This window comes from Tursiops truncatus, chromosome 20, assembly GCF_011762595.2.
Source record: "Tursiops truncatus isolate mTurTru1 chromosome 20, mTurTru1.mat.Y, whole genome shotgun sequence".
Lineage (NCBI taxonomy): Eukaryota > Metazoa > Chordata > Mammalia > Artiodactyla > Delphinidae > Tursiops > Tursiops truncatus.
In genome coordinates, this window is record NC_047053.1 from 13587179 (window position 1) to 13600453 (window position 13275).

Here is a 13275-nt window from a genome sequence, read left to right on the forward strand (position 1 = left end):
GAAGATATATAGATATAGGGACTTCCCTGGTGGTCCAGTGGGTAAGACTGCATGCTCCCAATGCAGGGGGCCCGGGTTTGATCCCTGATAGGGGAACTAGACCCCACATGCATGCCGCAACTAAGAGTTCACATGCCGCAACAAAGATCCCACGTGCCACAACTAAGACCCGGAGCAGCCAAAATAACAAAATAAATAAATATTAAAAGAAGATGATATAGGTGTAGATTTTTTCTCCCATTCACTGCTGGGCCAATGGGAAGGTGAATTTGTATAACTTTTCTTTTTTTTTTAAAATAAATTTATCTATTTTTATTTATTTTATTTTTGGCTGCATTAGGTCTTCCTTGCTGCACGCGGGCTTTCTCTGGTTGAGGCGAGGGGGGGCTACTTTTCGTTGCAGTGCGCGGCCTTCCCATTGTGGTGGCTTCTCTTTGTTTCGGAGCACAGGCTGTAGGCACACGGGCTTCAGTAGTTGTGGCACACGGGCTCAGCAGTTGTGGCACGTGGGCTCAGTAGTTGTGGCTCATGGGCTCTAGAGTGCACAGTACTCTAGAGCACAGTAGTTGTGGTGCACAGGCTTAGTTGCTCCGCAGCAGGTGGGATCTTCCCAGACCAGGGCTCAAACCCGTGTCCCCTGCATTGGCAGACGGATTCTTAACTGCTGCACCACCACGGAAGTCCCCGTATAACCTTTCTTTTTTTTTTTTTTTTTTTTTGCAGTACGCGGGCCTCTCACTGCTGTGGCCTCTCCCGTTGCAGAGCACAGGCTCCAGACGCACAGCCTCAGCGGCCATGGCTCACGGGCCTAGCCGCTCCGTGGCATGTGGGACCCTCCTGGACTGGGGCACGAACCCGTGTCCCCTGCATCGGCAGGCGGACTCTCAACCACTGCGCCACCAGCGGAGCCCCCCGTATAACCTTTCTTAAAGGCAAATTTAAAGTATCTATCAAAAAATCTTAGCATTTTACATAGCTTTAGATCTCTGCAATTTCCTTTACGGCAGTTAATCTGAAGTTAATAATTATGAAGGCTCAGAAAACATACACACACACGAACTTGTCCACTGTCATACTGTTTATAAATGTGAAAAATTGGAAATAGCCAAAAATCCATCAAAAGTGAAATGATCACTTACATTTCAAGGGCAACAGATGATAGTACTTAGGATGAAGGAATCTGGAGTCACCAGTCATGAGTTCTAATACTGTCTGTGCAACTTGCTAAGTGAGTGACTTGGGCAAGTGACCAAACTCTCTGTGCCTAGTTTTCTCAGACACAGAATTGGGATGATGATAATGTGTATAATCTATACAGTTACTGAAAGACAGCACAGCAAATGCTCATAACATAGTACCTGGCATGTATTAATTCCATGGTAAATGTTAACTATTGTTATGAGTTTAACAGTAAATACTCTGTACTATGGAATACTATGCAATCACTAAAAATATCATAGCTCTAGATCAAATGACACAGAAAACTATTAAAACCTGCTAAATGAGAAAAACAGGTTACATAGTAACTAAAGTATAAACTTATTTAATTTAAAAGTATATGCATAGAAAGAATGAAATATGTCTATTAATCAGAATTACGGGTGATTTAAATTTTCTTCTTCTTTTTTTTTTTTTTTTTTGGTGGTACGTGGGTCTCTCACTGTTGTGGCCTCTCCCATTGCGGAGCACAGGCTCCGGACGCGCAGGCTCAGTGGCCATGGCTCACGGGTCCAGCCGCTCCGCGGCATGTGGGATCTCCCCAGACCGGGGCACAAACCCGTGTCCCCTGCATCGGCAGGCGGACTCTCAACCACTGCGCCACCAGGGAAGCCCAAATTTTCTTCTTTTTAAAAATCTGTAATTTTCTGTAATGAAGGTAATTTGTTTTGGTCATAATGAAAAAAAAATCTCTTTTACGAAGAAAGAAAGATGTGCTTTGATTATAGGTGGTACATGAAATTGAGGATTTCTTAACCGTGGAGCTCTGTGGGCCTCCTGAAACAGATCTACATTTTAATGACAGAGGGAAATGAGAACAGATTTGAGGACTGTTCTAGCTATTTCGAAATGTCTTTGGGGGATAGTAAGGCGGCCTCCTAAATTAGTACATGTTCATGATCTTGAAACCTAATAGAAATTACATGCCAGACTGTAAGGAAATTTAATTTGGGTTTTTTTTTTTTTTTCTTAAAACTACCATTAATGGGCAAAAAGCTAAGTTTGTTTGATTTTGGACAGAGACTTAGATTCTTTAAATCTAGTGATGTGAGTAGCCCTAGGGAAAAGGACAGAGTGAGGAGAGCACCACAGGACCTTTTAAGGAAGCCACAGATTTTTTTTTTTTAAATCCTACTTGTTAAAAAAAAAAAATCCTACAAAAGGCCATAAGCAGACATACTAATTCCTAAGAATTCACAGAATTTACATTTAAAAGACAAAACTCTTCACATTTCCACCAAAGCACTCCAAACAACTTCCTTTTCAAGAATCAGGAGACTTGGTTTTATTTTTGGCTTCGCTGTTATAAACCTATATGGCTTTTTTTATGAAAAAGAAAACCAGGCAACACACACCCCAGAAGGACAATTCATCAGTTTTAGGGAGAAACGTGCAGAGCAGACTGCACTACTTGGGTTGGCTGCTCAAGCCGATTTCTCCCCTGTAGGAAAGTCAGTGTCAGATTGAGAAATGCTGAAGACCAATATCTAACAGGATGCTTGTAAGTGCTTGAAGAGCTCATAGTCAAAGTGAGCGTGAATGCACACTCGTGTGAACCCAGCAGTACCGGGCACACACTGTCATCATTTCCGCGCTTTTAGACAAGTTGCTTACGCTCATTTTTGCCTCAGTTTCCACGTGTGCCAAAAACACTGACTCTTACTCTGTAAGTGCGGTGTGGTACAATCCTGCACAGAGGGGAGACCTGAGCCCTGGCTCTGCCACATGTTATCTAAGAGATCTGACAAGAGACCTAACTTCTCTGAGTTTCAGTTCCCTTATCTGTGAAAGAGAGAAGGAACTAACACAGGTACCTTACATATTTGTCAGAATTAAACGAGATAATGCCTTTGGGTGCTGATTCCTGGTAAGCCGCTCGGTAGATAACAACTTACTATCATCTCACAGAGCTCATCTAAGAGAATAATGCAATATGGGAGGGGAAAGTGGTCTGAAAGGTAATTTTGACATAACTTAACATCAACACTACTGTAATCTCTAGGTTACAGTTTCAGAGAAACCACTAAACTCTCCTCATATTTCACTCCCTCCATGTGGGCCTGGCTTGTTTAAAGACATTCCTGTGGATTTTCTACCAAACTTTGCCCCTCTGTGTTCTCCTCTCCTTTTCCAGCAGCAGGGCTCTTGCCCACAGCTGGGAAGCTAATAGCTAGATGTGGGCATTTCCTATTTCTGACTTTTCTTCAATCAGCTCCAGGATGCTACTTGTTGAAGAAAGAAGCCCTGCTATTAAGTACGATCCAGGAGCATCACATCATCCTCAACAGCACCTGGATGAGCCTGGAGGCTTCCGGGAGTCTACAATCCTGCCGTTTCCAATAAAGATGCCCAAGTTTCCTAACCTATGTCTACCAGCTCTACCCAGCTAAATCTGTTCAGGAGAGTTACTACCTATGTCTTACTTTGTCACCATTCTTTGGTCAAATGGGTGTCTACAAACTTTTGTTCTTCCTGTCTTTTTTACTTTCAAAGTCATTCACGGAGTACTACTGTGGAGATCAAAAAATGAGTAAGACACAGCCCATGAGTTGTTCAAAGCTTAACGGGGGTGGGACACAGATATAAAAATAATTGTACAACAAAGTAGAGGGTTAGTACAGGTGCCGTGGTGTCTTGAGGGAGGAAAACACTCTGGATGAGACAAAAAATGGTGACATTGGAAAAGACTCAAAATAGCCAAAACAATCTTGAAAAAGAACAAAATTGGAAGACGCATACTTCCTGATTTTAAAGCTTACTACAAATCTATAATAATCAGAACAGTGTGGTACTGGCATGAGGAAAGACATACAGATCAATGGAATAGAATTGAGAGTCCAGAAATAAACCCATGTACTTATGGTCAACTGATTTTTGACAAGAGTCTCAAGACCACCCAATGGGTAAAGAATAAATAGTCTTTTCAACAAATGGTACCAGGACAGTTGGACATCTACATGCAAAGGAATGAAACTGAATCCTTACTTCACACCATATACAAAAATTAACTCAAAATGGATTGAAGGCCTAAATGTAAGAGCTAAAACTATAAAATACTTAGAAGAAAATATAGGTGTAAATCTTCATAATTTTGGATTAGGTAATGGTATCATAGGTGTAACACCAAAAGCACAAGCACCAGAAGAAAAAATACAAAAATTGAACTTCATCAAAATTTAAAACTTTAGTGCTTCAATGCACATGATCAAGAAAGTAAAAAGACAACACATGGAAAAGGAGAAAATATCTGCAATTCATGTATCTGACAAGGAGTCTAGTATCCAGACTATAAAAAGAACTTTCACAACTCAACAATAGAAAGACAACCCAATTTTAAAATGGGCAAAGGAGTTGAACTGACATTTTTTCAAAGAAGATATACAGATGTCCAATAAGCACATGAGAAGCTGCTCAACGTGTTAGTCATCAGGGAACTGCAAATACAAGTTGAAACCACAATGAGATACCACTTCACACCCACTAGAATGGCTATAATTTTTCTTTTAAAGTGTTGATGAGTGTTGATATAGAAAAATGAGAACCTTCACTCATTGCTGGTAGGAATGTAAAATGGTGCAGCTGCTGTGGAAAACAGTTTGGCAGCTCCTCAAACGTTACACGTAGAGCTACCAGATGACCCAGCAGTTCTACTCCTAGGTATGTATACAAGAGAATTGAAAACATACTCACACAGAAACAGGTACATGAATATTCATAGCATTACTCATAAGAGTTAAAAAGTGGACTCAATCCAAATGTCCATTGACTGATCAGTGAATAAACCAAATGTGGTTTAACCATATACAAGGGAGTATTATTCAGCCATAGAAAGGAGTGAAGTACTGATACGTGCTACCCCATAGATGAACATTGAAAACATCAGGCTAAGTGGAGAAATCCAGTCACAAAAGGCCACATAGTGTTTGATTCTATTTATGTGAAATGTCCATAACAGGCAAATCCCTAGAGACAGAAAGTAGATGAGTGACTGTCAGGGCAATGGGGAGTGACTGCTAACGAGCATGGGGTTTCTTTTTCACGTGATGAAGATGTCCTGGAATTAGACGGTGGTAGTGGTTCCACCGAATTATACATTTTAAAAGGATGAATTTTACTGTATGTGAATTATACCTCAATTTTCCAAAAGCAGGCAGACATTTGAACTGGATTTTAAAGGGTGAGCTAATTGGGCAGACAAGGGTGGAAAGAGAATTCTAGGCAGAAAGAACAGAATGAGAAAAGGTGTGGAAGCCACAAAAAAAGTAATGCATTCAGAGAAAGAAAAGTGGCTCAGAGGCTGGAGCATAGTTATACACACAGGAGTGGCAGAACCAACAAGGTAGTGAAGGGACAAATCATAAAAGCCCAGTATGCTAACCAAGGAGATCATGGGGTGCCTTCAATGAGAAGGAGGTCTCCTCGCAGGAGGATGACATAACTCAGTTTCTTGGCTCAATCCATCTTGCCAAAGAAGCCTCCTTCCCTCAACTCAGAATCATCTGACAACACCGCTCCACTTTGGCGAGCCCAATGCTCATTTTCTCACCATTTATAAAATAGTTATTTACAGCATCAATTATTCTAAGTTTTTGCCCCACCAGAATATAAGCTCCTCAAGGGCAGCCCTGTTTCCAGCCTTGACTACATAGGTACAAGCACACCCAGAGTGCTCTGTGGAATTCCAAAGATGTGTAAGGAGACTGGCAATGCTGACAAGGTGCTGAGCTTTCCTAACTTTATAAACCTGTGTTCATGTTGTCACTCAGCTCAGAATGCCCTCCTAATCACAAATCTCTTCAAAACTTTGCCATCCTTGGTGGTCTGTTTCAAATGCTACTTCCTTAAGAAGGCTTTCTTTGCTTCCCCACCTGGATGTGAACCCTCCTCTTTTTTCGTCTGTTTGTTTTGCTTTGTTTTGGCCACGCTGCACGGGCGTGCGAGTGCAACATGTGGGATCTTAGTTGCCCAACCAGGGATCGAACCCTGCAGTGGAAGCTCGGAGTCCTAACCACCAGACTGCCAGGGAAGTCCTGAACTCTCCTCCTTTGAGAAGGGTGTATTCTGTACTTCTGGTACTGATTTCCTCATACCTTAACCCCCCTCATCTCACACATCTCTTACCCCACACTTTCTGGAATCTAAGCACCTTGGAATAAGGTCCACATCTTTCCCAGCCTTGGGACTCCCAGCACCGTGCTGGGTAGAGTCTGAAATGAACTGTTCAACTAGCAGCAAAAATGATGGAATCACAGACAGGAATAAGCATTATCACAAAACAAAAGTTTTAAAAAATCCTAGAAGAAACTACACAGAACAGAAGGCAGGCACAAATAACAGAGGGTATTTGTTTAATCAGTTTGTGACCACTTGGCTTGTTTATATCTGGTCATTTTCATCACATGGATTTCATTTTGCTAGAACTCCAGAAGACTCAGACAAAGAGTAACGGCCTCCCAGCTGCTGCCTTCCCACATCTGTGGTTTTCCTATGATGTAAACAAAAGATTCTGGAGGTATGGTCTCTGTTAGTGTTTGCTGGTGTGGGTATGGTGGAGAGATGGGTGGTGGAGGCAGTTTGAGGGAAATCCACCTAATGAACTGACAGTTCATATAAGCAACACCTGGAGTGTTAAACCCCCTACAACTGTTATTTTACTGAAAAAAAAAATCCACTCTTCCTTTGGTAAATGTAAAAATTCTTTCGCCAGCTGCATTCCAATCGAAAGTGTGTGGCAATGCAGGAGAGATGGCAGCCGGAACAGATCATGTTCAGGATGTAGGGAGTGTTCCCCAGCAGCGAGGGGATAATCAGAACCCACAAAACCAATCTTCAGAGTCACGTTCCTTTCAGAAAATGAGTGAGTCTCCCTGTGCCTGCTTGGAGTATTCTGCTTGTAAACACTTGGATGCTGGAAATACACATCCATATCTGATTGGTGAAAGGAAGGGCCTTTTGAATGGAAACTCTGTGACATCAACTACTCAGGACTCCCCACTGAGCGCCATAAAACTCCAAAGCTTAAGTTTTGGTCTTAGCCCTAGTTTTGTTAAATATTTACAATCTACTACAAAACCAAATTCACAGCAAATGTGTGTTTACACAACCTTGTGACACGGCCACTCCTGACAAGAGGGAAAGAGGACTAACGGTTATTGGCACCAGACCAGTCACTCTCCTCAGAAGGCAGATCCTGGCATTTCACATACTGATGAGGTAACTTGGGCCCAGAGAGGTTGTTACTTGCTTAACACGCCCAAAGGAAAAATGAGGAGAGTTAAGTCTGTCTGATTCCGAAGCCAGTGTTCTACTCTGCTACTGGTCAGTATGCCCCAGAGAAGTTCTTTCTCTACAATTTGTAAGAATGTTCCAAGAGTCTACGATTCTAGAATAGGCATTGGCAAACTTTTTCTGTAAAGGGCCAGACTGTTTATATCTTAGGCTTTGCGAGTCATCTAGTCTCAGTTGCAACTACTTAATTCTGCCGTTGTAGCACAAAAGCAGCCATAGATAATATATAAATGAATGAGCGCGGCTGTGTTCCAATAAAACTTTATCTGGCAGCAGACCAGATTTGGCTCACTGGCTGTAGTCTGCCGACCCCTGCTCTAGAAGGTTCAAAGAGTGGGCAACTTCGTGTTATTTGGCTTAGAAATCAATGAAGAATTGCCTATTTCCAACTTAATTAATCAACAAGTATGAGTCTTCTCTATTCTATGTGGTCCATGAACTTAAGGAACTGATTTTCTTTTAGGAAGAAAAGACACAGGCACGTAAAAGCCAAAGAGCAACATGAAGCTGCACGTGATAAGCGCCAAAGGAGGGGCCTGAGGACTGAGGGCTGACTGACGGGCCACCACGATATTAGAAAACCAGGGTCCGCAACCTGATCAAATGATCCTGCACCTCACGAGAGCGCAGAGAGAGTCGGAAAAACTTCTCAGTGGGCAGGAATGAAAATGAGTCTGAAGTGACTGCCGCCACACGAAGGGTTTTCGGCACGTGTCAGATGCTGATCAAAGGCAACCTCACGGACTTCCCTGGTGGAGCAGTGGTTAAGAATCCGCCTGCCAATGCAGGGGACACAGGTTCGAGTCCTGGTCGAGGAAGATCCCACATGCTGCGGAACAACTAAGCCCGTGAGCTTCAACTACTGAGCCTGTGATCTAGAGCCCGTGAGCCACAACTACTGAGCCCCTGAGCCACAACTACTGAGCCCTCGTGCCACAACTGAAGCCCGTGCGCCTAGAGCCCGTGCTCCGCGACAAGAGAAGCCACTGCAATGAGAAGCCTGTGCACTGCAACGAAGAGTAGCCCCCGTTCGCCGCAACTAAAGAAAGCCCGCGCACAGCAACGAAGGCCCAACGCAGCCAAAAATAAATAAATAAATAAAAACGATTAAAAAAAAAAAAGCAAACTCTCCTTCAAACTTAGGAAACACACCTGCTCCCCGTCTCATTCTCAAAGGACAGGCAATTGACTTCAGGTGCAAGATCAATTGAGTGCTTTAGCAAACTCCTGGAGGGCTCCGTTCTCCTCCCAACTGGTGCTTTAAGCACTGAAGAGCCTGCAGGAGCTACAGGCAGGGCAGGGAGAAACCACCTGGGGTCACTCTTGGACATTCAGGAAGAAGCACTTCCTAAAAGCTTACCTTGCTCATGGCTGTCAGGGCGGGGTCACAGGCAGCATCGAGATCCTGAACCAACAGCTGAATGCTGCTGGAGATGACACTGCAAATCAAACACACTACTGTGGGCACAGCTTACAAAAGTGAACTGTGAACGAACGACTGACCGACACAGCCCCTTCCAAATGTTTCAGGCACCTGTGTAAAACTTAGATGCACCATTTCCTCAGAAAAACTTGAGTTTCATTTCAGAAAGGAATGAATGACAAGGAGGAGTGTTCTGGCTCCGCCCTCCTTCTTGCTGTGTGTCCTGGTCTCACTCGGATGTGTTCCTACTCAGTCAGGACACCAGATTCCACGGCTCGTCTCCCCAGTTGCTACACCCAGAATTCCTCTTTGCTACCTCCTCCAAAAGGACCCGTTTACCCAAAATGTTTAAATCAGATCTTGCGGGGGTCGGGGGGAAGTTGAGAGAAAATGACCTAAGAAGAGAATTTGGACTTTTCCTCAGTAAGTGGCTGATGTGAAAGCAGAAGCTTGGCTTTCCCAAATCTCATTTAACGACCAGGACAAAATCCTGCCAGGTAGCACCAGGGCAATAACTGTTTCAAGAAGGCTTTACAGGCTGAACTCCTTGGACACTCTTCCACCCCAAATACACTTGCCCTCCCCCGCCCCCCAGTGGCTAAAATCAGGCTGCTCACCCTTTATACCCTTGAAACACTGGAGGTGGGGCTGGCTCTCTGTAGATTTAGTGGGTCAGATAGGAGGCCCTGGACCTGACCTTCCTGCAGGGATGGCCAAGGGGGGATTTCTTTTCTCTTGTTATTCTAGATAGTGCAACAATAAAGCCCCCAAAAGCTAAAAATGATTGTATTTGAGGAGGCGGGATGGGGGGCAGCGGCACCAACTTCTAAGGCTCCTTGGTGGCTGGTGGAGAAAATAATCCTGATCCAACAGAAGGCCCTGGAAACTTCTCAGGTTCTGTAGTAACCTACGCTGACGGCCTGAGACACGCTGCTCCGTGCAGGGGGAAAGGCGGGCCTCGAGCAGGCGCGCGAGTACATACGTGCTGAATGTGTCCATTTCTCCAGTCAGATTGATTCGTTCAGTCAGACTTATGTCTACCTTCTCCTTGAGTTTCTCTTCCAGCTGTTAGAGAGTAACAGAGAGAACGACATACTTAATGCTTATAGGAAGGAGCAACGTAACAATACTTAACATTTACTGAGTGTGAGGATTCCGGTATAATTCCAGGCACTTTTCGTGTATGGACTCATTTAATTTTCACTGCCCTGTAAGGAAGATTCTATTATGATCCTCCTTTGATATATGAGAAGATGGAGGCATGCCCTACCCAGGACAGTGAGTGGTAGGGCTGGGAATCAAACTTCCTCCAGAGCCTGTGCCCTTTGGCCCTGCACTGTACTTGGTTCTCACGACACACTGACAATGTAAACAGATCCCCATTTTTAGGATACTACCTGCCTGGTGAACTGCTGGCTTACCCACCAACACTGGAAGCCTCCAGTGGTGGGTCGCAATAAAATCAGGTAAAGTATTCCCTGAGCGCTGGGCTGGGCCACCCACCGCGTTAAGGTGTCGAGGGATACCAAAATAAACAAAAGAAACACAGTTTCTGCCGGCATCATCCTACAGCCAAGCGGGGAGAAACGCTGGCCACGCTCCAGCAGCCTCGAAGAAAAATACAACTGACCGGGAATTGTAAATACCTCAAAACATCCTGGGAATTGCTTCACCTAGCATCCCTAAACCTATTTATTACAGAAACTCTAAGAATAGAGAATGTTTTGTCTTAGATTTAAAAGTGACTCCTAGGAATGGGTAAATTAATGTAACCTTTTGGGAAGGCAACTTATTTAAAAGGCAAACATTTAAATATACACACTCTTTCGGCCGGCGATTTCGCATCTCGAAAGATATTTCAACGAGTAATGAGAACAAGGTACGGAGACGCACACGTGTTCTTTGCAGCATTCATGAATTAAACCAATATTTACTGAAAGTCTATTCTAAATAGAGTGCCAGGCTCTGTCATAGCATAAGGGAGTTAGCTGGTGAAAAAAACAGATAAGATCCTCTTCTCATAAAGCTCACATTCTGCTGTCGTTTATATTAGTGAAAAACTGGAAACAATCTACACGTTTATAAGGGATTGAGGAGAAAAATTACGGCGCAGGCTCTCAAGGCTTCAACTCTCTAGCGGCCTTTCCCTGTTAACACTGAAAATAAAATCCAAACTTCTAACTATGATTTGGGTCCTGTCTAGCTTCAGGGCCCGCATCTTGCTTTCCCCCTTGTCCGCCTGGCTTCAGTTATACCGACCTCTTAAGGTTCTGGAAGACACCAGGTCTTTTCCCCCTCAGGGCCTTCACACGTCCTACTTCCTCTCTCCAGGGCCTTCACACGTCCTACTTCCTGTCTCCGAAGCACTCTCTGCTCCCCCGTCCTAGCCAGCTCCTTTGCTTTGCCCCCCCCCCCCCACTGCCCATCCCTTCCAAGCTCCTCACTTGGCAGTCTCCTTCCCACCCCTCAGGTCTCTGCTTCAATATCACCTCCTCCAGGAGGCCCTCCTTGACTACTCTACCTCAGTAGGCAACTCCCTAACTAGCACTGCAACATCTGTTTCCTTCCTAGCACTTAGAACAAAATTGAGGTTACATCTTGCCTTACTTATTTATTATCTGGCTTCTTTATTAGTTCTAAGTTCCATGACAGTAAGAAATTTGTCTACTCTATTCACCTCTGTGAATTAATACCAAATACAATGCCTGGTACATAATCAGTGCTTCATAAAGATCTCTTGAAGGAGGGAATGGCACACCCCATGCAGGTGTTAAGCGTAAAAGTGTTACAATTAATGAACCGATATTGACACATTATTGGCATTGTTTTCTAAGTATTATTTTTCAATTCTTCATTGCTTGGATTCTCAAGTCTCTTTGGTTTCTCCCTCCATTTCTTTTTGCAACCCCCCCCCCAAACCCCTGTGATTTTTTCTTAAGGAAACTAGGTTGTTTGCCCCGTAGATTTTCTCATAGTTTGATCTCATTGATTGTATCCACAAGGTACTAATTAGCATGCTCCTCTATCCCTTGTATTTCCTGTAAATTGTAGCTTGATGTAAAAGCTTGATCAGATTCAGATTTTTCTTTTTTAAAGAAAACTCCTTCATGGGAATCCCCTGGTGGTCCAGTGGTTAGGACTTGGCGCTTTCACTGCCGTGGCTGGGGTTCAATCCATGGTCGGGGAATGAAGATCCCACAAGTCACACAGCACCAACAAAAAAAAAAAAAAAGAAAAAGAAAAAGAAAGAAAGAGAGTAAAAAAAAAGAAAACTCCTTCATGATAGTGCTGTGTACTTCCATCAGGAGATAACATGATGTTTGGTTGTCTCTCTTTTTGTAATGTCAGCAGCCATTGATGGTCAATGCCCAGATCTATTATTCCATTAAGAAGTATAAAAGAATGATATTTGAATTCAATATCTTTTCTTCTTCATTTATGAACTGAAAATCTGCTATAAAAATATACTTCCCATTGTCTGTGATTTGGTTATCCTGAGGTACAAGTCAGATAGGAAAGGCAGGATAAGAACTTTTCCTTTATTTACCAGTATTCCATTCATACCAGTGGTTTCTTAGTATCTTCCAAGGTGATAAGTGAATTTTAAAAATCATTATAACTAAATGGATTTAAACATATTTGATGTTTACAATCGACTGTAGCTAATACTCTCACTGATACTTGTATGTCTCATCTTTGACCAGTAGAGTTCATTCAGGCTGACTCCTATAATTAGTTTCCTAACGCTGCCGTAGCAAATTACGACAAACTTGGTGGCTTAAAATGGAAATGTATGCTCTCACAGAAGTCCAAAGGGAAGGGTTGGCAGGGTTGGAAATGTGGAAAGGAACTTCTAATCCCACATCTAAGGCTGAACAGAAAATTCTTCTGGTCTTCCTTCTGCTAATGGGAGCTCCAGCAGAGACATTACCCTTTCCTGCTTCCCAGTTCCTGAACGTCAGCATCCAGACAATGGTTATTTGTTTCTGCAGATTGAGAATATGCTCCATACATTTCAGGAGACACATAAAAGCCCAAAGGGTTTTCAATGACCTGGTAACACTCCTGAGAATGGAATCGCTGGTCGTGACTCATCACCACCAAGGCTGGGGCCTACCGCCACTACGACTGTAACTGCTTCTAGCACGTGGGAGACAGGGCTGCTGACCTATTTTCAAGAGGGCACGTCATGCTCTTCGAGTAGCTTACACAGCTCTGGGGAGGAGACCAGTCATACTTTCTCGCCCAGTCTCCTTTTAACAAGGTCCTTCTGCAAGGGGGCTGCCTGGGCCGTCCCCTGGCTGGACCTCGAGTTTTCCCCTGTGGGAGACCAGCTGTTCTGCCCA

General features: G+C 43.7%; 1 protein-coding gene across 3 annotated transcripts in view; it reads right to left on the minus strand.

Annotated features, from left to right (window-relative positions):
* VPS53 (VPS53 subunit of GARP complex) overlaps positions 1 to 13275 on the minus strand; it is a 126005-nt gene that overhangs the window by 26238 nt on the left and 86492 nt on the right. For all 3 annotated transcript variants that reach the window (XR_004523908.2, XR_004523910.2, XM_033847718.2), the window contains exons 16-17: positions 9912 to 9994; positions 8867 to 8945 (exon numbers count right to left, since the gene is read on the minus strand). Coding sequence is in view for 1 of the 3 variants with exons in the window: in XM_033847718.2 (XP_033703609.1) it covers positions 8867 to 8945; positions 9912 to 9994 (162 nt within the window). In the remaining 2 variants the exon portion in view is untranslated. The remainder of the gene's footprint in view (positions 1 to 8866; positions 8946 to 9911; positions 9995 to 13275) is intronic.